The 25,279-nt window shown below is 50.9% G+C and overlaps 1 protein-coding gene across 1 annotated transcript in view; it reads right to left on the minus strand.

The window, feature by feature from the left end:
• The window catches only part of LOC121274778 (serine/arginine repetitive matrix protein 1-like), a 209,050-nt gene that overhangs the window by 156,331 nt on the left and 27,440 nt on the right, over positions 1–25,279 (minus strand). The window contains exons 3-6 of the mRNA XM_041182116.1: positions 11,096–11,240; positions 7,661–7,737; positions 7,403–7,567; positions 5,379–5,474 (exon numbers count right to left, since the gene is read on the minus strand). Of these exons, the coding sequence (XP_041038050.1) occupies positions 5,379–5,474; positions 7,403–7,567; positions 7,661–7,737; positions 11,096–11,240 (483 nt within the window). The remainder of the gene's footprint in view (positions 1–5,378; positions 5,475–7,402; positions 7,568–7,660; positions 7,738–11,095; positions 11,241–25,279) is intronic.

Consider the following 25,279-nt stretch of genomic DNA (forward strand, 5'->3'; position numbering starts at 1 on the left):
CGCCTCAATCACTTCATCCCGCTACCCTCAGTCCCGACATCCCACTATCCTCAATCACTACATCCCAATCCCCTCAGTTACTGCATCCATGTTACCTCAGAATACGTCAGAATACATTTGGGCATTAATGGAGCTTCCATCAGCCACTACAACTCATTAATTCTAGTTGCGAAGGAAATGGGACATTTGCAGATTGACCAGTAGAGTTGGCGATAATGGGAGAGAGACGCAGAGAAGTGTAAAAAGGAACGACATAGAGAAAACCAGAGATTGATAGATGCAGAGAGAGACAGAGTCAGAGATAAAAGCACTGGGTAGTCAAAGAGAGAGAAAGAGCACTTCAGATGAAAATAAAATCTAAAATAGTCAATTACAATAGGTATATTTTTTTAGAAATGTCTTTACTGTGGATCTGAAATCTGGTGATAACTTAGAACTTGCTCCCAGATTGGTTGACGTCAGTGACAGTTCAAGAAGAGGTATATAAACACATGAGTGAAAATGAAACAGATGAATAGGGCTGGTAGTTGGAGGATGCAAAATGGTCGTGTGCAGAATGACCCCCAGAGTGGACCAATTGGTCAGAGTGGCCTGTTCCTGTGGTGTAAATCGCACTCCATCAGTTCCAGCACAGTGTCAGTATTCAACTCTCCTGTTATAATGTGCTAACCCTGTGCCGATCGTTAGTGGGGAACACATGGAGTGCACGTATAACTTCCACAGATACTTACAGATCGATCATAAGACCTGATGGTCCTCCCTCTCCTGAAGGGATAATTCAGAGGAAGACTGGAGATGGGGAATGACAATTTTTCGTCGGAGAATGCTTGCACTATTGAGAATGCATGCCTCTCGGGGAGTGAAAATTTCAGGAGGATTTTTGGGTAAAGAATGTTATTGATTTAATCCCTCAAGACAGACACCCGAGGTCAAAGGCGCGGTACGTTTAGAAGGTGGTTTCCCAGTGGATTTTCCAGTTGTTGGATCTTCAGGTTTCTGAATTGTGGAAGACTCTGGATATGTAGTAAATGAATATAAACAGACGTCAGTGCAGGAATGATAGAGAACCTGAACAGTACATTTTACTGTCCAGTAAAACGCAGCTGCCAATCTAAGTCTGAAACATTCGGCTGAGTGATAGCACCTAACTGCCCCGATTCATAAATATGTCCACCCAGAGTCACATAATTCCAGCACATCAGTCTCTACATACCATTCCCCGTGCTCAATAATACCACTCCCCTCAGACAAAACAACAATCTGGCCTCAGTCAATGCACCCCATCCCGTCATCCACTGTAGCTCATTACATTCAATAAAAATCTCCCAATTTCCACAGTCTCAACTTCCCACTCCCCTCAAACATTCCAACCCACCTCCCCATATAAGAAGATTTCGGAAAGCATATGTGCGAAGATATTCTGGAGCATATACACCCCAGACTGACACCTATTATTTCAGATCCTGTTGGGCTAGATGATGCAGGGACAGTGGATTCTCTAATCGAAAATTCCTCAGATTTGCTGTTGTCCCTGGAACTGCAATGAAGTAAGGAGACACGGGAGATTGCAAAGTGCACATCACCTCAAGAGAGCATTTACTTGTTAATAATGTTTGGAACATGATTCATTTCATTACTTATACTCTATCACTCCAGGCTATACCCCGATTACTAAAAAACACTCTCAGCAGTCACTGCATCCCACTCCTCGCAAAAACTGCTTCCTGATCCCCTCAGGCATTGCATCTCAATCCCCTCAATTCGACATCACACTCCCCTCAGTCACTACATCCCACTGCCCTCAGTCACTACAACCCACTGCCCTCAGTCACTACATCCCAATCACATCAGTAGCTGCATCCCAACTCCCCTCACTCACTACCTCCCATGCCCGTCAGTTACTGCATCCCACTCCGCTCAGTCAATGCATCCCACTCCCCTCAGTCCCTACATCCCACACCACTCCATCACTAATCTCACTCCCATAAGTCACTAAGTCACACTCTGCTCAGTCACTGCATCCTAGCCCCTTCAGTCACTACCTCCCATGCACCTCCGTCACAACATCCCACTCCCCTTAGTCATGACATTCCACTTCCCTCGATCAGGAGATCCCACTCACCTCAATCACGATATTCTACTTTCCTCAATCACCACATAACTCTCCCCTCAAACACGTCTTCCCACTCCCTGCAATCACGAAATCCCACTCCCCTCAATGACGACATCCCATTCACTTAAGCGGCTATATTCTACTCCCATCAGTCACTAGGTCCGCCTCCCCTCAGTCAGGACATTCCATTCCGCTCGGTCACGACATCCTACTCCCCTCATTCACGACATACCACTCCCCTCATTCACAAAATCCTAGTCCCCTCAGGCATGACATCCCACTCTTCTCATTCACTATATCCCATTATTCTCAGTCATTACATTATTCTCCCATCATTCACTGCATCCCCATTCCCTCGGACACTGCATCACTCTCCCGTCAGTCACTGCATCCCATATCATTTACTCACTGCACCTCTGTACCCTCAGTCACTGTATTCAACTCCCCACGCCCATTGCATCAGATACTCTTCAGTCACTCCATCCCGCTGCTCTCAGGCCCTACATTCCAGTTCCTTCATGGTGAGACTTCAGAGATCAAATATGTGCAAATTTCCTGTAGAATATGCCCTCCACACTGATACCTGCTGGTTCAGATGCTGTTGGGCTGGATGTTGCAGTGAAAATGTGTTCACGAGTCGACTGTTCCTCAGATTTCTGATTTTGTGTTATCCCTTGGTCTGCAATGAGGTAAGGTGACATGGGAGATTGCAGATCACCTCAAGAGAGGCTTTACTTGGTAGGAACGTTAAGAAAGTGATGCACATTATTTTTTCCTCTGTCTGAATCACGCCAATGTCAGTCTGACGCCTGGCTATAACCCAGTGACTGAAACCATTCTCCTCAGACAGTTCACCCCGCTCCCCGCAGCCACTGCATCCCAGTCCCCACTGTCACTGCTTCACTCTCCCCTACGTCACTGCATCCCACTGCTTTAAATATAAACAGAGGTCAGCGCTTGAGTGACAGAATACTTAAACAGTTCATACTAATGTTCAATAAGTCACAGATGCCAATCTAAGTGTGAACCAGTCTGCTCGGCAACAGTGCCACACTGCCCTGACTCATAAATACGGTTACCAACAGTCCCAGAATTCCAGCACGTCAGTTTCTACATCTCTCCCCGCTTTCAATAATCCTACTGTCCTCAGACAATACAGCACACTGGCCTCATTCAATGCAGCCCAATATACTAATCCACTGATATTCATTCCTCTCAGTAAAAACCTGCCAATCCACTCATCACTGCATACCACTCCCCACAGTAATGCATTCTGCCCCACCGCCCCTCAATCGTGGCATCCCACTCTCCGCAGTTCCTGCATCTTACTTCCCTCAGTCACTACATTCCAGTCCAGTCAGTCACAGCATCCAACACCCATCAGTCACTGCATCACGCACCCCTCAGTCCTTGCATCTTACTTCCTCAGTCATTACATCCAACTCGTCTAAGTCACTGCAACCCACTCCCCTCAGTCAGCACCTCACGCTTCCCTCAGCCACTGCATCTTACTCTCCTCAGTCACTGCATCCCACACCCCTCAGTCCCTGCATCTTACTTCCTTCAGTCGCTGCATTCCATTCCACACAGTCCCAGCATTCAAATCCACTCAGTCACTGCATTCTACACACACCAGTCATTGCATCCCGCTCCCTCAGTCGCTGCATTCCACTCCCCTCACTCAGTGCATCCCACACCCCTCAGTCATTTCTTCCCTCCCCTCTCCTCAGTCAATACATCCCCCTCCCCTTAGTAACTTCATGAAACTCCCCTCAGTCAGTGCCTCCTACAATCCTCAGTCGCTGCTTCCATCTCCCCTCAGTCACTGCCTCCTTCTGACTACAGCCACAGCATCACACTCCCCTCAGTTACTGCATCACACTTCCCTCAGTCACTGCCTCCTTCTGACTACAGCCACAGCATCCCACACCCCTCAGTCCCTGCATCTTACTTCCTTCAGTCGCTGCATTCCACTCCACACAGTCCCAGCATTCAAATCCACTCAGTCACTGCATTCTACACCCACCAGTCATTGCATCCCACTCCCCTAAGTCACTGCATCCCACTCCCCTCATTCAGTGCATCCCGCTCCCTCAGTCGCTGCATTCCACTCCCATCACTCAGTGCATCCCACACCCCTCAGTCATTTCTTCCCTCCCCTCTCCTCAGTCAATACCTCCCCCTCCCCTTAGTAACTTCATGAAACTCCCCTCAGTCAGTGCCTCCTACAATCCTCAGTCGCTGCTTCCATCTCCCCTCAGTCACTGCCACCTTCTGACTACAGCCACAGCATCACACTCCCCTCAGTTACTGCATCACACTCCCCTCAGTCACTGCATCTCACTCCCCTCCGTCACTGCATCACACTCCACTCTATCACTGCATCACAATACCTTCAGCCACTGCATCCCACTCGCCCCAATCACTGCATCCCACTCTGCTCCATCACTTCATCACAATCCCTTCAGTCATTGCATCCCACTCCCCTCAATCACTGCATCCCAGTCCCCTAAGATAATTAACAGAAGTGAGCACATGAGTGACCGTAAACCTGAAGAGTGTTTTCCGTTCAGTAAAACACCGATGCCAATCTAAGGAAGAAACAGCCGTCTCAGCGACAGCACCACATTGCACCCATTCATAAACATGACCACCAAGATTCACAGAATTCCATCACACCACTCTCTACATCCCACCCCTTGCGTTCAATAATCCCACTCCGCTCAGAAAATACAACACAATGGCCACAGCCTAAGCACCACAATCCACTCAGCTCAGTAAATACATTCCAAACCCCTCAGTCACTGCATCCTACTCCCTGCATCACACTCAAGGAAACAAATCCATCCCACACCATCAGCCATTAATCCAAATCCCCTCATTGATTGCAAACCACTTCTCTCACTACTTGCATCACACTCCCCTAAACAAGTCCATCCCACTCCATCAGCCACTGCATCCAGGTCCCCTAATTCATGGCATCCCACTCGATTAGTCATTGCATTCCACTACCCTCATTCACTGCGTCCATGTCCCCTCATTTCAGGCATCACACTCCCCTCAGTCACTACATCCAACTCCCCCCAGTCACTGCATCCCACGCCTCCTATTCACTGCATCCCAATCTCCATGGTCACTGCATCAGACACAGTTCAGTCACTGCATCCCACATCCCTCAGCCACTACATTCCAGTTCGTTCAGTGTGAGATTTCAGAGATCAAACGTGTGAGGATGTTCTGTAGACTTTTCCCGCCAGACTAATACCTGATATTTCCGATTCTGTTGGGCTCGATGATGCAGTGACATCGTATTCACGAGTCGACTGTTCCTCAGGTTTCAGAGTTGGTATTGTACCTGGATCTGAAATGAAGTAAGGAGACATGGGAGATTGCAGACTGCAGCACACCTCAAGAGAGCATGTACTTGTTTATTATGTTAAGAACATGATTCTATTCATTACTTATTCCCTGTCACTCATGGCTATACCCAAATTACTACTCCTCTCAGCCAATGCATCCCACTCCCTGCAGCCAATGCATCCCACTTCCGTCAGCGAATGCAGCCAACTCCCCTGAATAATTGCATCCCACTCCCCGCAGTCACTACATCCTGCTCCGTTCAGGCACTGCATCTCAATCCCTTCAATCACGACATCCTACTCCCCTCAATGACGACATCCCACTCTCATTAGTCACTACATCTCACCCTCCCTCAGTCACTACATCCCTCTCAGCCCGACGAAAAATGTGCATGGCTGCACCACCTGGGGAACTTGCAGTGCAGGGCTGCAAGTTAGAGCTAGTGAACAGAGGGCCACTTTTTGCAGAACTTGCTGCCGTGAGGCAGTCATGTTTTTAAGCCCCATCCACTTTAAGGCGCCTGGGTGAAGGTTATTGATTAAGGTGTGATGTGGGGTGGGTTGTTTGAATGGGGTGGGTTGGGATTGAAGGTGTCTCAGCTCAGTGTGGAGGTTTGCGTGGGAATGGGGTTTGGATGGGCAGTACGGGTGTCCTGTGAGGGGCGCAGTGGTCAGTGGTTCTCAAGACAAGTAGGTGGGGTGGGTGCGTGGGTTATCCTGAAGATCGGGGTGATTGGCATGCATCTTGGGGGACTGTAGTCAAGAGATGTGGAGGTTAGCCATGCGTGTTGGGAGGTCACGGTGAGATGATATAGCCACGGAGGTAAGGTAACTCTGGATTACTCGAGTATGTGTGAGAGTAATCAGGTGTAGGGGGCTTGCACCGTAATCAGGGGTTTTGTTGATGGTCAGGCTTGGAGGGTAGTCAGAGCCTGGGGAGGTGGTCGGGAGAGAGCAGTTGGGGATTGGGGAGGTGATCCAGAGGTCAGTAGGTTATCATAGCACATCCAGGGTCAGGGTGGTGGAGGAGACGTCTAGCGGTAAGCGAACTGAGCACCTTTCCTGGTTCATTATTCAACTACGAGAGTCAAAACGATCGAAATTCCTCTACTTAAATCGCATAATTGGATAGTTCCTGGTGCTGCGTATTTGTCCAGCATAATTTCAAACTTCCTGTGCAATTTCCATGCAGCCTTCAGGTGGTAACTTACACGGGCTTCCCCAGTGAATCTTTCTGGGGAATCTCCCGGGAGGGAGGCCGCCCACCTGCCGGAGAAAGAATATTCTGGGGGATTTTATCAGAGAGATTTGCTTCGAGTCCCAGCAATGGGTAACAGCCCATCATAATATTAATCCTCACGGGCAAATTCGGTGCATGTGTCTGCTTCGGAAATTCCACAGGACTCTCACACATTTCCAAATTTGCAACCAAAGTCACACGGTTCTGAGTCAAGAAAATTCAGGCTCTTATGTGGTGCCCAAACTCTTGATGGACATGTACCTCCAAGAACCTGGACCACAGTTCACCACCACAGCCGCAATAATATTCCTACGAGGCCCACAACCATCAAACTACTCTCTACTCCTCCAATTCCGGATCCACAACACTGATAAGTGTGTGTTCAGATGACTGGGATCTAAGCATTGTTATTCCCTCCATAAACCAATCTGCCTCTTCCCTCCTTCCCCACACCCCCCTCACATTCTAAAACCTATCACGTGATCAAACGATGGGCTGTTTGTTGACCGCAATGGCAATAGAGTCTGAGTCGGTTCCCTATAGTTTTGGTGAAAAGTTTAGTTTATTTTTCAGGTCATTATTCCTTGTGGTTCTTGCAGCAATGAGGAGCAGGCGGAACATTATTATTTATGTGAGTGACCTGGCACATCCAGAGTCACCCTCCTGGGTCATTTATAAACAGCAATGTACCTGTGCAATAAGCAGCATTACAGCCTGGCACCGGCTTCAGCTCATAAACGAAGTCACTGCTGCAGTTTTTAATCTTTATCTCTCGGGTCCAGAAGCATCGATTTTCACCCGAGGTAAAACAAACTGTCCTGGTTACTTCCCCCTCTCCCACGGTGGGATGTGAACCTGAAATTACGTTTATAAATATTGAAGGATGTATCCAATGTGAACAGCGTAGGACAGTGAATGTAAATCTGATATTATAAAGTCAGAACACACCATTTAACCAGCCTGAAGAACTTGTGGAACAGTAACCGAATGGGATGAGAGTGTCTGGAATCTTCAATCCACCAGAACTGAAACATCAATTAGAGAATCATAGGTTTAAGGAATGCACAGCTCAGAATGAGGCCACTAGTTCCATCATGTCACAAATAAGCTGTTTGAAAGATCTGTCCAATTAATCCAAGTCTCCTTCTGTTCTACCTCATTGAGCTGAAAATCTCCCATCCCAGGATTAAGACAGACAGGGAGCGAAATGCAAACCTGCTAAATGGGAAGCAAGCTGCACATGTGCAGTGTAAGTAATTAGGGGGCTCATAAGTAGAGAGAGCTGAGAGTGACAGGGAGAAGTCCCTGAGGGGGAGGGGACAGGGAGAGTTCCTCAAGGGAGGGGGAACAGGGAGAGTACAACAAGGGAGCACAGGGAGAGGTCCCGGAGGGAATGGTGACAGGGATTGGTCCCCGAGGGAGAGGATAAAGCGAGAATTCAATGAGGAAGCGGGGACAGAGACAGGACCCCGAGAGGGAGGGGAAAGGGTGAGGTCCTCGATGCAGATGAGACAGGGAGAGATTCCCGATGAAGAGGGGACGAGGAGATGACCCCGAAGGAGCGAGGATAAGACGAGGTCCCCGTGGGAGAGGGGGCGGTGAGAGTTCCCATAGGGAGTGGGGACGTGGAGAGGTCCCCATGGGAGAGGGGAAAGGGAGAGGTCTACAATGGAGAGGGAATGGGGAGAGGTAAATGGGGGAGAGGAAAAGTGGACAGGTACCGGAGGGGGTTTGGGAATGTTTTCGGTGCCCGATGGTGAGGGAACATAGAGAGGTCTCTGAGGGAGAGTTGACACGAGTGTTGCCAGATTGAGAAGGCAGAGGGAGAGGTCCCCGTGGGAAGGAAACAGGGAGAAGTCACTGTGGGGATGGGCAGATTGAGGTCCTCGATGGAGAGAGAAAAGGCAGTGGGGCATGCAGATGTTCCCAATGGAGAGGCTATGGGGAGAGCTCCCCGAGGAGGAGGAGACAGAGATAGGTTCCAAAGCGAGAGGGAACAGGGCAAAGTCCCTGAGAGAGAGACAGGGTGCGTGAGAGCTGCCCGAGGGAGAGGGAACAGCGAGAGTTCCCAGACAGTCAGGGGAGATGGAGAGTTCCTTGGGAGATTGGGGACAGGGAGATGCATTCGCAGCAGAGGAATCTGGGAGAGGTGCCTGAGGGAGAGGGAAAGGGGAAAAGTCCCCGAGGTAGTGGGGACAGGGGGATATTCCATGGAAGAGGGGACTAGGAAACGTCCCCAGAGGAGAGGGGGTGGGGAGAGGTGCCTGACGGAGTGGAGACAGGGTGAGGTCCCAGAGGGAGTGTGTACAGGGAGACGTCGCCATGGGAGAGCGGACGGGGAGAGTTTCACGTGGGAGTTGGGACGGGGAGAGGTCCTCGAGGGAGGCGGGACTGGGAGAGTTCACCAAGGGAGATGCGAGTGGGACTGGTCATCGAGGGACAGGGGACAAGGAGAGGACCCCATGGGGTGGGGATGGGAAGAGGTCCCTGCAGGAGAGGGTGTGAGATCAGATTTCTGAATTAAAGGGGATGGGGAGATGTCTTTGAGGTAGAGGGGTCCCCGAGGGAGAGGGGATGGGGAGAATTCCTGTATGTACTGGGGACAGGAAGAGGCCCCTGAAGGAGAGGGTGAGGGATCAGGTTTCCAAAGTAAAGGGGATGGGGAAATTTCCTCGATGTAGATGGGTCCCCGAGGGAGAGGTGTCCCGACGGTGAGTGGCCTAGATGGCCTCGCCGATGTCGAGAGGCAGCTTGAGGAGATGGAGTGTTCCCAATCAGAGAGGCGACAGGGTCACGGACACCTCGAGGACCCTAGATTATAACGAGATTCAAATAATCATTGTACTTGTTTTTTACATCAATGACTTTTAATCTCTATCTCCTGTTCCACGATTCTTTTTGCAATGTTAACAATCCCCCCTTTTGTAGTCTATTCAATCCCTACATGCACTTGAACACATCTGCTAAACTTCACCATTCCCATTCTCTGCCCGAGCGAGAAAAATGCGTGTTTCTCCCTCCCCCAATCCCATATCCCTTCCACGGCACACCCAGCCCCCAATCCCTCCCCCTCACCCATCCAAAGCCTGGAGCCATTCTGTTGAAACCTCTCTATTCCCTGACCAATGCCTTGACTCCATTATTAAAGTGTGGTGTCAGTAATCGATACATTACCTGAGATGAAGCCTAGCCCGAGGTTTTTAAAAAAATATTTTGAGAAGTGGGAATCGTTGACCAGTATTTATTGCCGATCCCTAATTGCTCTTAAGAATGTGGTGGTGAGCCACCTGCTTGAATCGCTGCTTCCCATGTCAGGTAGGTACACCCATAGTGCTGTTAGGGAGTGAGTTCTAGGGCATTGCCCCAGCGACTGTGAAGGAACGGCTGCTATATTTCCAAGTCATAATGTTGAGTGACTTGGAGGGAAACGTCCAGAAGGCGGTTTTCCCATGTGTCTGCTGCCCTTGTCCTTCTAGGTGTCCGAGGCCGTGCATTTGGATGGTGCCGTCTAAGGTGCCTTGGTGAAATTCCGCAGTACAGCTTCTAGTTAGTCACACTGCTGCCACTGCCGGATAATGGTGGAAAGAGTGAATGGTTACATTGCTGGATGAGGTGTCAATCAAGCGAGGCTGGTTTGTCCTGGATGGACTTGATTTTCTCGAGTTGTTGCAGATGCACTAATCCAGGCAAGTGGAGGTTATTCCATCACACTCCTGATTTGTGCCTATTAGATGTGGGCCAATGCGTTGTGGACTGACATTGTGCAGTTTGGAGGGGACTTAGTGGGCAGTTAATCAGTTAGCTTATAGTGGGGGAACTGAACGATAGTAAAGCCTGTGGGTGACAAGGGAAGAAGTATAGATTCTGTCTTTTTCATGATGGTAATTGCCTGGCGTTTGTGTGGTGCGAATGCTACTGTCCACTTATGGGGTGTTTGTGGCACAGTGATATTATCACTAAACGAGAGACCCATTCAGGCAGGCTCATGTACTCAGGACACATGCTCAAGTCCAACCACGGCAGCTGTCAAATTAAATGCAAGGAATCCAACTGGAATATGAAGCTAGTCATAGTAACTGTGCGATCGTGAAGCCATCAAGCATTGCCGGAACAATTCATCTGGTTCACCTTTGGGAAAGAAATCTGCCGTGCTTACCTGGACTGGCCTACACGTGACTCCAGACCTACAGCAATGTGCTTGAGTCGGAAAGGTCCGAGTAATCCGCTCAGTTGTATCAAACCGCTATCTACAAAAGGCAATTTATTTGCTTTTTTCTCTTTCCCAGTGACATTACTGACGATCTGTGCCTGTATCTATTTTCTGCTATTGCACTCACTTTCATATGTTTGCCCAGTTTATCAGAATGCATCACTGCACATTACCTTTTAAATTGGTACCATCCTTCCTGAAGTTTGTCATCACACATCCAATGGCCAGTGCACTCAGTCCATTTACAATAGATGCTCCTCCAGGCCTGGTCCAGGATGGTGTGATTTGCACAGGGGTCAGTGAGTGCTGAATCTGCGACTGAGAGACAAAATATGATTCACGTTAATATAAAACATAGTTGAAGTTATACAGCGAATTAACTGTAAATCCAAAGCAGCAATAACCTGATTTTCACTCTCCCCCGCTTGAAAATTTAGCAAATTCATCCTGGAATCTTTCCTACTTCTCTGAACCAGGTGTCCGTCTGTCTCCCAGCTCAACCTCCCCATCTCACTCACTGCTCACAGACAGTATTCCCTTTTCTAGATTACCCATTCATACTCAGTTAACAGAAGGTAACAATAGCCTCAGCATCAACTCAACCAAAAAGAAACGCTGCAAATATTTACTGAAAGATATCATTGATTATTGCATTCCCCAGGTGAACACTGAGTACAGTCGCTGAGGGACACTCGATGGTCAGTGAGAGATTCCCTGGGCTATCTCAGTCCCCAGGTGAAAACTGAGTACAGATAGTGAGCGACACTCGATGGTCAATGAGGTCTCTCTCAGCCCTCAGGAGAAATTAGATTCTGAAACAGATTCTGTTATATGTGCTTCATCTCAAAGATATACAATAACCGTGGAATAAACTAATACTGAATTCATAAATAGATTGGGTACTTGCTGTAAAAAGTATTTTAGTAATGCTTTAGACAAAGTAAATAATATATTTAGTGATATAAATGTTGAAAGAAGGGAATATAAAGTTAAAAACTCAGATCACGATGGAAACATAGCTTCTTGTTAAGGGGAAATGTAAACAAACACATATGTAACTGACGATTCAAATGCACAGATTGACAAATATTAGAATTATAATAAAAGCTACACCTAAATAGAAGCAATGCAGCCATATAACAATGACTTTTACATTAAATATCAGCCTATGTTTTTTTTTAAATGACAGTGTTTTGCACTGGTTAGCCAAGAGTGTAGTGACTCTTGCCCTACCTGATACATATCAATGAGCCCGTATGTACAGGGCAGATTCTCAAATACTAGTGGACATTGCGACACTTGAATGCTTTATGATATCTAAGAAGGATAGTGCAGAAAATGCTTGTCCAGCTGGAGGCCCCCTGGCCAGATTACAGGCTTCGTCTCCTCTGGGGCTCGGTGCACCAAACATCTTGGACATTCAAATGTCTCAGATGTAATCAATGCAATGCAGCTGCTCATCCATTCACAGACTGGCTCTTCCATGCATTTGTTCACCAGTGAGAATATCAGCAGCAAATGCATGGTGAAACAAGTCTTTCATTGGATGAGGGATAAATAGAGGAAATATGAGATTTCAAAGTATGGTCCGGCACTAGGAGTAGAAGACAGGGATGTGCGGCCGGAGCAGGGGAGGGGGTAGAGCGCAGACCCGTGTGGCAGAAGGGGGCAGCGTGATGTCAGGGGATAGAGGGGGTTAGAGAGATGGGCCGGCGGGGGAGAGAGCAGGGCCTGGGGTATAGATAGCAGGGCCCAAGGGTTGACAGAGTCGGGCAGGAGGACAGAGCTAATACATTATCCCAATACCGTGAGCTCCTATCTTGTGCAATAACTTTTTATGTGCCTCCTCATCGAATGCCTTCTGACATCCAAGTACACATCAGCCAGTTCCCCTTTATCAGCTCTGCTTGTTATATCCTCAAAAAATTCTGGCAAATTTGTCAAACATGGTTTCCCTTTCACAAAACCATGTTGATTCTGTTTGCTTGAACTCAAGCGTTTCTAAACGTCCTGATATTTCTTCTAAATAATGGACTCTAGTATCTTCCTGAGGACATTTGTCCGGCTGAGTGACCAACAGTTTCCTGCTATTTGTCTCCCTCCCTTCTTGAACAGAGGTGTGAAATTAGCAGTTTTCAAATCCGCTGGTAAAATCCCAGAATCCAGTGAGTTCTGGAATATTTAGGCCAAAGCCTCCACTATCTCTGCAGCCACTTCCAATAAAACCATTGGATGCAGGCCATCAAGTAATGGGAACTTGTCTACCTTTAGTCCCAATAGCGTGTCAAGTACTTTGTCGCTAGCAATTGAGACTGCTAGAAGGGCAGGGATGGTGAAGGTTTGAATGGCACCAGGGGAATTGAGACACTCGGGGGGAGGGAGTGGGAGTGGGGGATGGTACTGTCGGGGTTAGGCATTATAATTTGCGGCAGGGAGTAGAGCATGGTGTCCCAGGGTAATGAGGGTGAGGCCCAGGTAGGGGGCAGAGTGGGGCCAGGCCAGACAGGGCGGACCTCGGGGCAGTGATCAGGGCTGGGGCTACTGAGTTATGCCCTGGGAGTGGAAAGCGTGGGCCGAGGGGGAGAGATCGGGGCCGGGGGTAGAGAATGAGGCCTGGGAGGGAAGGAGGGAGGGTGGAGGTAGAGTGGGGCAGGGCGTTGGATGGAGCGAGCAGTCCACGGAGGGAAGAGAATGCAGAGCCGTGGGACTAGAGAAATCGGGGTTGCTGGGAGAGAGAACCGTGCTATCAGAGTGCGCAGTGACAGTGGAGGAGAGTGTGGAGCTGGGGTGAGGGAGAGAATGGCCAGGGAGCTAGACAGAAAGGTCTGGTCTCGAGCTTGGTACATGGGTGTAGTAAGATGGTGGCTGAGGTGTAGAGAGCGGATTAAGGAGGATATATTGTGGCCAATGCTAGAGAGCAGAGCTGGAGGGTAGTTAGCGTGGCAAGCAGTAGATTTTGGGGCCAGGGGTTTGAGGGCAAGTTTGGGTGGACAGTGCAGATCTGGGGAGATGGAGCATGAATGGGAAGAGACAGCGGGGCTGAGGGGGAGAGTGGAGCCAGCGGGACACAGAACAGACACAGTGGCGTGTGATTGGAACTCACGGGACATGACATCGGGTCCCCAAATGCGCAAGAGAGGGATCCTGGACCCGCATTAGCAGGGCACCGGGGGCCCAAGAACAGGGCTGGGTAGACAGAACAGGCCAGCGAGAAGACAGCAGGTCCGGCATGATAAGGAGCATACCCAGGATCAGAGAGCATCGGACTGAGTGGTTTAGAACGAGGCCAGGGTAAGAGGTCGAAGACAGGTGGAGAGACTGGAAAAATAGCTAGAGAGCAGTGCCAGGGCACGGACTCTGGGGCCAACTGGGAGATGAGGTTTGGGGTTAGAGAGCATCAGCCGTCAATTGAAAACAGTTCCGGGAAGAGAGTTTGTGGTGTTAGTGGTGAGCAAGCAGGGTGGGGGTTTAGAGAGCTGGCTGCGGAGTTGAGATTGTGTCCTTCAAGAGGGCGGGGCTTGGTATAGAGAATGATGCCAGGGATAGACAGTGCAGACAGGGATAGAGAGTGGTGCCAGGGATAGAGAGTGGGGCCAGGTATAGAGGATGGGGCCGGGAATGGACATTGGATCCTGGAAAAGAGAGTGGGTCCGGGGATAGACAGTAGGGCCAGTGTAGAGTGTGGAGCCGGGTATAGAGAGTTGGGCCGGGGATAAAGAGTGGGACCGGGTGAAGAGAATGGGACCAGGTATCGAGAGTCGAGCCATAGATAGAGAATTGGGCCGGGTATAGTGAGTGGAGCCAGGTATAGAGATTGGGGATGGGGCTAATGAGTGGTACCAGGGATTGCGTGCTGGACTGGTAATAGAGAGCGGGGCTGGATATCAAGCGTGAGGCCCGTGGTAGAGTGTGAAGCCGTGGAAAGACAGTGGGGCTGGTGATAGAGATTGGTGCTGCACATAGAGAGTAGAACCGGGGTAGAATGCAGGCCAAGTGAAAGAGAACGTAGATGTCAAGTGAGTGCGGCTGGGGATAGAGAGTTGGCCGGGGATAGAGAGTGTGTCTGGGGATAGAATTTGGGGTCGGCTCTAGAGAGTAGGTCTGGGGTACAGTGTGCAGCAGGGGATAGAGGTTGCGGCCAGGGATTGATAGTGGGGCCGTGGTAAGAGCGTGGGTCTAGAGTTAGAGTGTGGTACCTGGAATTGGGAGTGGTGGCGGGGATAGAGAGTGGGGCCTGGGATGAAGAGTGAGGAAGGGGGTAAAATGTGGAGCCAGGGATAGAGATTGCAGCTGGGGATAGCGCGTTAGAACGGGATAAGGAGCAGGTCCCTCAAATGAGTGTGGCCGGGGAAAGAGAGCGGAGCCAAGGATAGAGAGTGGGGCCATGGATAAAGGCTGTGGATGGCTATAAAGATTAGGGGTGGGGATAGACTGTGCAGCCAGGGATAGAGTGTAGGTGTGGGAATAGCGAGCTGTGCTGGGTGGTTAGAGAGTGGGTTCATGGTTCAAGAGTGGAGCTAGGGTTAGAGAGTGGGTCGGGGATAGAGAGTGGATCGAGTATAGTGAGTGGAGCCGGGTATAGAGAGTGGTCCGAGGGATTAGAGAGTGGTGCTGGGTATGGAATCTAGGACAGGGGATAGAGAGTGGTACCCAGTGGATAGAGAGTGGGGACAGGTATTGAGTATGATGCCAGGGGTACTGTGTGGTGCCGGGGATAGGGAGTGCAGCAAGGGGTACAGAGCGGGGCTGTGGACAGTGAGTGGGGCTGGTTATAGAAAGTCGATCCTGGGATAGAGAGTGTGTTCTCGGAATGAGAGTGGGGCAAATATAATGAGTGGAGTCGAGTATGGAGAGAGGGGTTGGGGGACAAAGAGTGGAGCTGGGTATAGAGTGTGGTGTCTGTTATGGGTTGTATGACCGAAGATAGAGAGCTGAGTCGGAGGGTTAAAGAGTGGGGCCAGGGTTAGAAAAGCTGTCGGGGGGTAGTGCATAGTTCCGGGGATAGAGAGAGTGACAGGGGTTAGAGAGTGGGGCTGTGGATAGAGAGTAGGGCTGGGTATAGAGGGTGGGACGAGGTATAGACAGAGAGGCTGGGGAAGAATGTGGGGCCGGGGATAGAGTGTGGGTCCAGGGATAGAGACAGGGACTGTAGAGAGTGTGGGGCCGTGAAAAGAGTTTGGGGCTGTCTATAGAGTTTCGGGCCGGGGATAGGGAGTGGAGCCACGGATTGAGAGTCGGTCCGGTGATAGAGAGTAGAGCCAGGGAAAGGAATTGGGGCCTGGAAAGTGAGTGTGTCATGGGATAGAGAGTGGGGCCAGGGACAGAATGTGATGCCGGGTTTAGAGAGTAGTGGGGCCACTGACAGTTTGGGGCCTTGATTAGAGTGGAGCCAGGTATAGATTGGAGATGGGTATGCACAGCCGGTCCAGGGAAAGATTGTAGAGCTGTGGATACTGATTGGGCCCGGTGATATAGAGGGGGGTAGTGTGTAGAGAATTGGGCCTGGGCTAGAGAGTGGGCCGCGTATAGAAAGTGGCCCGGGAATAGAGAATAGGTCCGTCTAAAGAGATTAGGGCCTGGGAAGAAGAGTTGTGCCAGGGATAATGAGTGGGGCTGTGGGTAGAGGCTGGAGCCCAGGGCAGAGTTTGTAGCACGGTATAGAAAGCGGTGCTGGTTATAGAGACTAGTGCTGGGGATGCAGAAAGAGGCCAGGGATATAGATTGGGCCGGGGGTAGAGGGTGGTGCTGGGGATAGATAGTGCGGGCTGTGATAGAGTTTGAGCCGGGTATAGCAGTCCGTGGGCTGTGTGTGGTGCTAGGGGTTGAGAGTGTGGCAGGAGTTAAAGTGTGGGGCTGTGGATATAGAATGTGGGTGGTTATAATGAGTAGGGCCGGGGGTAGAAAGCAGGGTCGGGGATAGAGAGCGGGGCCGTCGAGAGTGTGGGGTCAGGTTGAGAGAATGGACCCATGGATAGTGAGTGGAGCCACGGATAGAGAATGGGGCCTAGGATAGAGTGTGGAGCCGGGAATACAGAGTGCAGCCAAGGATAGAGAGCGGGGCTGGGGATAGAGAGTAGGTCCTGGGACAACGACTTGTTCTGGGGATAGAGAGTTGATCGATGATCGTGATTGGAGCTGGGTAAAGACAGTGGGGCCTGGGGGTTAGAGAGTGGGGTTAAGGGATACAGATTGCAGGCGGAGATAGAGAGCTGGGCCGAGTATAGAATGTGGGCCGGGTATAGAGAGAGACCGCGGGAGTAGAATGTGGTTCCGGGGATAGAGAGTGGGGCCGTGTATATAGAGTGGGGCTGGGTATAGTGCGTAGGTCCAGAGGTAGAGTGCAGGGCCAGGAGTAGAGAATGGGGCCATGTATAGAGATTAGGGATGGGGATAGAGGTTTGGGACGGCCAGAAAGTAGGACAGGGGACAGACAGTGGAGCCGTGGATTGAGAGTCGGTCCGGTGATACAGAGTAGAGCCACGGAGAGGGATTGGGGCAGGGAAATCGAGTGGGTCCAGGGATTGAGAGCAGGGCTGGGGTTGAAAAGTGGGGCCTGGTATAAAGAGTTGGTCCGAAGGTAGAGAGTGTGCTCAGGGATAGAGCGTGTGCCCATCTATAGAGATTAGGGGCGCGGATTGAGGGTTGGGGTGGCCAGAGTGTAGGGCAGGTGTCAGACAGTGGAGTCGCAGATTGAAAGGTGATAGAGAGTGCAGCCACGGATAAGGATTGGGGCTGTAAAAGCAAGTGGGTCCAGGGATTGAACGTGGGGCAGGGGATAGAAATTGAGGCCTGGTATAGAGACCAGGGCCCGGAAAGAGTGCGTGGCCACCAAGAGAGTGGGGCCGGGAATAGAGAGAGGTGATAGATTGGATCTGGGTGTACAGAGTAGGGAATGGGATCGAGAATAGGGCCGGGGCTACTAATGAAGGCTGGGGAGAGAGAGCGGCATCGGGGGTGAAGAGTTGGGCACGGGCAAGAGAGTGGGGACAGGGATAGAGATTGGACCCAGGGATAGAAAATGCGGCCGTCTATAGAGATTAGGGCCGGGGATGGAGAGTGGGGTCAGCTATACAGAGTAGGGCAGGGATATAGAGAGGAGCCAGGGATAGAGAGTGGGGCCGGGGGTAGTGAATGTGGCCAGACATAGAAAGCATGGACGTTCAGAAAGTGGAGCCGGGAATAGAGAGTGGAGCCCAGGATAGATTATGCAGCCGGGGATAGAGAACAAGGCCAGGTATAGAGAGTGGTGAGGGAATAGAGAACGGTGCCAGGGATTGGAGTTGGGCCGGGGGTAGAGGGTGTGGCCGGGGATAGATAGTGTAGCAGGGGATAGGCAGTGGGTCCGGGTATATTGAGTGGTACTGGGTAAAGGGAGTATGTCGGGGGTAAGAGACTGAAGCTGGTATAGAGAGTGGTGCCGGCTATTGAGTCTTGGGCTGGTGATTGGCAGCTGTGCCAGGGGGTTAGAGACAGGGGCTGGTTATAGGGAATGAGCAGGTGGGTAGAGAGTGGTACTGGAGATAGCGAGTGGGGCAGGGGGTAGCGAGTGCTGCTGGGCAAAAAGGGTGGGGCCAGGTACAGAGATAAGGTCCGGGGGTAGGGAGTGGCTCATGAGAAAGGCAGCTGCGGCGTTGAGAGAGCAGGGCCGGATATAGAGAGAGGAGCCGATGAAAGAGTTTGGGGACTTGGATTTAGAGTGGGGCCAGGTCTACAGAAGAGGACCAGGCTAGATATTGGGGCCAGGATAGAGATTGGGGCCATGCATAGAGAGTGGGGCGTAGGATAGAGAGTGGGGCTGGGGATAGAGTTTGGGGCTCGGTATAGAGGGTGGCCAAGAATAGAGAGTGGGGCCGGGTACAGTGAGTATGGATGGGGGTAGAGAGCAGGGCAAGGTATAGAGAGCATGGTGGTCGAAGGTGTGGGGACGGGTTGAGATTGTGGGACCAGGGATAGTGACTGCAGCCGGGGATAGAGAATGGAGCTGGGATAGAGAGTGTGCGGGGATAGACATTGGAGCAGAGTATAGAGATTTGGGCTGGGCTTAGAGAGTTGAGACAGGGATAGAGGTTTGGGCCATGCATGGAGAGTGGGGGGCGGGGATAGAGAGTGGGGCCAGGGATAATGAGTGCTGTCGGGTTTGAATAGTAAATCTGGGCATAGAGTGTTGGGCTGTGCATACAGAGTAGGGCTGGACATAGATATTGGAGCCAGGGATAGGGAATGGGGCCGGGGATTGATTGGGGCCATGGATAAAGAGAGGGGACAGGTATAGAGATTTGGGCTGGTGTTAAAGTGTGGAGCTGGGGATAGAGATTGGGACAGGGTATAGTAAGTGGAGCTGGGTTTAGAGAGTGGGGTCGGAGGCTTAGACAGGGGAGCTGGTTATAGAGATTTGGCAGCCTATATAAAGTTGGGCTAAGGATAGAGAGCACGGCCGGGGCATTAGAGAGTGGGTCCAGGGATAGTGATTGGAGCCGGGGATAGATAGCAGGGCCTTGTATAATGAGTGGGACAGGGTATAGAGAGTGAGGCTGGGGTTAGTGTGTGGGCTTGCAGAAAGAGAGTGGGGCCGAGGATTCAGATAGAGGCCAGAGATAGAAACTTGGGCCGCGGATTGAGAGTGAGACCGGGGATCGAGAGAGGGGTCGCTGATAGAGAGTGGGGTCAGTATAGTGAGTGGGGACGGGTGTAGACAGCGGGGCCCGGTGAAGAGAGCAGTGCCGGGGATAAAAAGTGGAGCCAGGGATATAGGTTGGGCCGGGGGTAGAGGGTGTGATTGGGGATAGAAGGTCAGGGTGGTGATAGAGTGTGGGTTCGGGTATAGAGAGTGGTGCAGGGGCTGGGCAGTGGGGCCGGAGATTGAGAGTGGGGCTGGATAATTAGAGTAGTGAAGGGGATAGAGATGGGCCGGGAATAGAGAGTGGGTCCGGGGATAGAGATTAGGGCTGGGGATAGAGAGTGGGTCCGGGGATAGATATTGTAGCAGGAGATAGGCAGTGGGGCCGAGTATGTTTAGCAGAGTCGGGTAAAAGGAGTGGAGCTGTGGGTAAGATTGCGGAGCTGGATATAGGGAATGGTGCCACCTATAGAGTGTTGGGCCGGAGGTAGGCAGCTGTGCCGGGTGGTTAGAGAGTGGGGGCGGTTATAAGGAGTGACGAGGCAGGCAGAGAGTGGTGCTGGGGATAGAGAGTAGGACTGGTGATAGAGAGTAGTGCAGGGGGTACAGATTGCTGCTGGGGATAAAGAGTGTGGCTACGTATAGTTATTAGGACCGCGGGTAGGGGGCGGTTCAAGAAATAGGGAGCTGCGGCGTTGACAGAGCGGGGCCGGGGATAGAGAGAGGAGCCGGGACTTGGATTTAGAGTGGGGCCGGGTCTACAGAATTGGGCCAAGGTAGAGATTGGGGCCAGGGATAGAGATTGGGGCAATGCATAGAGAGTTGGGCCAGAGATGGAAAGTGGGGCCAGGGATCGAGTTGGGGGCCGGGTATAGCTTTTGGCCGAGAATAGAGATTGTGTCCGAGAATAGTGAGTAGCGATGGGGGTAGAGAGCAGGGCAAGGTATTGAGAGCAGGGTTGTCGAACCTGTGGTGACGGGGTGAGATTGTAGATCCAGGGATAGTGAATGCAGCCGTGGATAGAGAAAGGGACCAGGGATAGAGAGTGAGCGGGGATAGATATTGGAGCAGGGTATAGAGATTTGTGCCAGGCATAGAGAGTGGAGACAGGGATAGAGTGTCGGGCTGGGTACAGAGAGTGGGGCCGGGGATAGAGAGTGGAGACAGGGATAGAGTGTCGGGCTGGGTACAGAGAGTGGGGCCGGGGATAGAGAGTGAGCGGGGATAGATATTGGAGCAGGGTATAGAGATTTGGGCCTGGCATAGAGAGTGGAGACAGGGATAGAGTGTCGGGCTGGGTACAGAGAGTGGGCCGGGGATAGAGAGTGAGCGGGGATAGATATTGGAGCAGGGTATAGAGATTTAGGCTGGGCATAGAGAGTGGAGAAAGTGATAGACTGTCGGGCTGGGTACAGAGAGTGGGGCCGGGGATAGAGAGTGAGCGGGGATAGATATTGGAGCAGGGTATAGAGATTTGGGCCAGGCAGAGAGAGTGGAGACAGGGATAGAGTGTCGGGCTGGGTACAGAGAGGGGGCCGGGGATAGAGAGTGGAGACAGGGATAGAGTGTCGGGCTGGGTACAGAGAGGGGGCCGGGGATAGAGAGTGGAGACAGGGATAGAGTGTCGGGCTGGGTACAGAGAGGGGGCCGGGGATAGAGAGTGGAGACAGGGATAGAGTGTCGGGCTGGGTACAGAGAGTGGGGCCGGGGATAGAGAGTGGAGACAGGGATAGAGTGTCGGGCTGGGTACAGAGAGTGGGGCCAGGGATAAAGATTGCTGCCGGGTTTCGAGAGTGATTCTGTGCAGAGAGTCGGGCCGTGTATAAAGATTAGGGCCGGGCATAGATATTGGAGCCAGGGTTAGGGAATGGGATCAGGGATAGAGAGGGGCCATGGATAGAGAGAGTGAATGGATATAGAGATTTGGGCCGGGGGTAATGCGTGGAACTGGGGATAGAGATTGGAGCAGGGTATAGAGATTTGTGCCAGGCATAGAGAGTGGAGACAGGGATAGAGTGTCGGGCTGGGTACAGAGAGGGGGCCGGGGATAGAGAGTGGAGACAGGGATAGAGTGTCGGGCTGGGTACAGAGAGGGGGCCGGGGATAGAGAGTGGAGACAGGGATAGAGTGTCGGGCTGGGTACAGAGAGGGGGCCGGGGATAGAGAGTGGAGACAGGGATAGAGTGTCGGGCTGGGTACAGAGAGTGGGGCCGGGGATAGAGAGTGGAGACAGGGATAGAGTGTCGGGCTGGGTACAGAGAGTGGGGCCGGGGATAAAGATTGCTGCCGGGTTTCGAGAGTGATTCTGTGCAGAGAGTCGGGCCGTGTATAAAGATTAGGGCCGGGCATAGATATTGGAGCCAGGGATAGGGAATCGGGCCGAGGATAGAGAGGGGCCATGGATAGAGAGAGTGAATGGATATAGAGATTTAGGCCGGGGGTAATGCGTGGAGCTGGGGATAGAGATTGGGGCAGGGTATAGAGTGTTGGGCCAGGGATAAAGGGCGGGTCCAGGGTGTGATAGATTAGTGCCAGGGATAGAGATTGGAGCCGGGGATAGACAGCAGGTCCGCGTATAATGAGTAGGAGAGGGTATAGAGATTGAGGCCGGGGTTAGAATATGGGGGCGGGGATAGAGAGTGGGGCCGGGATTGAGAGAGAGAGGCTGGGGATGGAGAGTGGAGCCAGGGATAGAGATTGGGGCCGGGGATAGAGAGCAGTTCCGCGTATAATGAATAGGAGAGGGTATGGACAGTGAGGCTGGGGTTAGAATATAGGGCTGCGAATAGACAGTGGGGCCGGAGTTGAGAGAGAGAGAGGCCGGGGATGGAGAGTGGGGCCGGGGATACAGATTGGGGCCAGGGATATGGGTTGGTGCCGGGCGTAGAGTGTGAGGCTGGGTATAGAGAGTGGTGCAGGGGCTGTGCAGTGTGGCCGGGGATAGAGCGTGGGTCCAGGCATAGAGAGTGGAGCCAGCGATAGAGAATCGGGCCGAGAATAGTGAGTGGAGCTGGGAATGGAGAGTAGGGACAGGGTTAAATGAGTGGAGCTGTGTGTAGAGAGTGGTGTCTGCTATAGTGTATTGGGCTGGTGATAGACAGCGGTGCCGGTGGTATTAGAGAGTTGGGCCGGTTATAGGGAGTGAGTCCACGGGTAGAGAGTGGGGCCAGGTATACAGAGTAGGGTCCAGGGTAGAGAGCGATTCAGAGATAGGGAGCTGGGACATCGAGAGAGCAGGGCAGGGGATAGAGAGCGGATCCGGTGAATGAGTGTGTGGACTAGGATAGAGAGTGGGGCCGACTCTACAGAATAGGGCTGGGGTAGAGATTGGGGCCATGGATAGTGAGTTGGACAATGCGTAGAGAGTGGGGCAGGGGTAGAGAGTGGAGCCGGGGATAGCGTTTGGGGCCAGGGATAGAGTGTGGCCAAGAAAAGAGACTGGGGCCGGGTATATTGTGAGTTTATTCTGATAATAATAAAAAGGATATTGTGAGTTTAGTTAAAAAGAAAAGGGAAGCATCCGTAAGGGCTAGAAGGCTGGGAACAGATAAAGCTTGTGGAGAATGCAAAGAAATTAGAAAGAATCTTAATCAATTCAGGACGGCTAAAAGGGGTCATGAAAAGTCACTGGCAGCCAGGATTAAGGAAAATCCCAAGGCATTTTTTACATATGTAAAAAAGCAAGAAGATAGACAATTAGAGGTTCCACCCACTCAGGGAAAGAGATGGGAATCTGTGTGTGGAGTGAGAAGAAATGAGAGAGATACGAAATTAATACTTCTCATCAGTATTCACTAAAGAGAACGACTTAGCGGTCGATTTGTCTAGGGAAGAATATTTAGATAGCCTGGATCACTTTGAGATCAAGAAAGAGGAGGTGTTAGGCGTCTTGAAGAATATTAAGGTGGATAGGTCCCCAGGACCAGATGGTATCTACCCCAGAGTACTAAGGGAGGCAAGGTAGGAGCTTGCTGGGGCCTGGACATAAATCTTTGTATCCTCACTGGCTATGGGTGTTGTCCCAGAGGACTGGAGAAGGACCAATATAGTTCAATTGTTTAAGAAGGGTAGCAGGGATAATCCAGGAAACTACAGAATGGTGAGGCTTGGCCTAAATAGCCAAGTGGTTATGGTACTGGGCTTGTAACTCCAAGATCAAGAGTTCAAATCTCCCAATGGCAAACTATGAAACAACGTAACTTCATCTGAAAGAGATGGAAACGGGTTTGTACTAAAAAGAGTTACAGGCTCGTGAGCCTTAGGTCAGTGGTAGGGAAATTATTCGTGACAGGATTTCCTACCATTTGGAAGCAAAAGGGTGTTGTAGTGAGAGGCAGCATGGTTTTGTGAAGGGGAGGTCGTGTCTATCCAAGTTGATCGATTTTTTCGAGGTAGTGACAAAGATGATCGACAATGGACGGGCAGTGGATGTTAAATACATGGATTTCACTAAGGCCTTTGACAAGGTCCCTCATGGCAAACTGGTAGAGAAGGTATAGTCGCAGGGGATCAGAAGTGATCTGGTAGGATGGATACCGAATTGCCTTGGTCATAGAAGACAGAGGGTCGAAATGGAAGGGTGCTTTTCTGAATTGAGAGCTGTGGCTAGTGGAGTTCGGTAGGGATCATTGCTGGGACCTTTGCTGTTTGTGGTATAAGTAAATGATCCGGAGGAAAATGTAACTGGGCAGATGACAGTAAGGTTGGTGGAGTTGCAGATAGTCAACAGGATTGACAAAGCATACAACAGGATATAGATCGCTGGGAGACTTTGGCAGAGAAATGGCAGATGGAGTTTAATCCGGACGAATGTGAGATACTGCATTTTGGAAGGTGTAATATAGGCAGGAATTATATGGTAAGTGGCAGAACCCTTAGGTCTATCGATGAGCCGAGGGATCTGGGTGTACAGGTCCACAGGTCACTGAAAGTGGAAACGCAGGTGGATAAGTTAGTCAGAAAGGCATATGGCATATGTGCCTTCATTGGTGGGGTATTGAGTACAAAAGCTGGGAAGTTATGCTGCAGCTGTACAGAACCTTTGTTAGGACACACTTGGAATATTGCTTGTAATTTTGGTCAGCACAATCCCAGAAGGATGTGGAGGCGTTGGAGAGGGTGTAGAGGATGTTTACCAGGATGCTGCCTGGTCTGCAGGTTATTAGCTATAACGAGAGGTTGGGGAAACTCTGATTGTTCTCACTAGAGCAACGGAGATTGAGGGGCGACTTGACAGAAGTTTGCACAATTATGAGTTGCATGGAAAGAGTAGATAGTCAGAAGATTTTTCCCTGGGTGGAAGAATCATTTACTGGGGACATAGATTTAAGGTGAGAGGAAAAAACCATAAAGGAGATGTGTGGGGCAAGTTTTTTATATAGAGGGTAGTGAGTGTCTGGAATTCGTTGCCAGAGGAGGTGTTGGAAGCAGGTCCGATAGTGGTGTTTAAGAGGCAGCTTGACAAATACATGAACGGAATGGGAATAGAGGAATATGGAAACCGGAAGAGCAAAATGGTTTAGTTGACATAAAATATGATCGGCACAGGCTTGGAAGGCTAAAGGGCCTGTTCTTGTGCTGTAGTTTTCTTTGTTCTTTGTTCTTTATAGAGAGTAGGGCTGGAGCTAGAGGTCAGGGCCTGGGAGAGAGAGTGGGACCAGGGATAGAGACTGGGGCCTGGGATAGTGAATGGGGCCGAGTATAGAGAGTATAGCCGATGAGAGAGTCGGGCCGGGGATAG

Source organism: Carcharodon carcharias (assembly GCF_017639515.1).
Source record: "Carcharodon carcharias isolate sCarCar2 chromosome 38 unlocalized genomic scaffold, sCarCar2.pri SUPER_38_unloc_15, whole genome shotgun sequence".
Lineage (NCBI taxonomy): Eukaryota > Metazoa > Chordata > Chondrichthyes > Lamniformes > Lamnidae > Carcharodon > Carcharodon carcharias.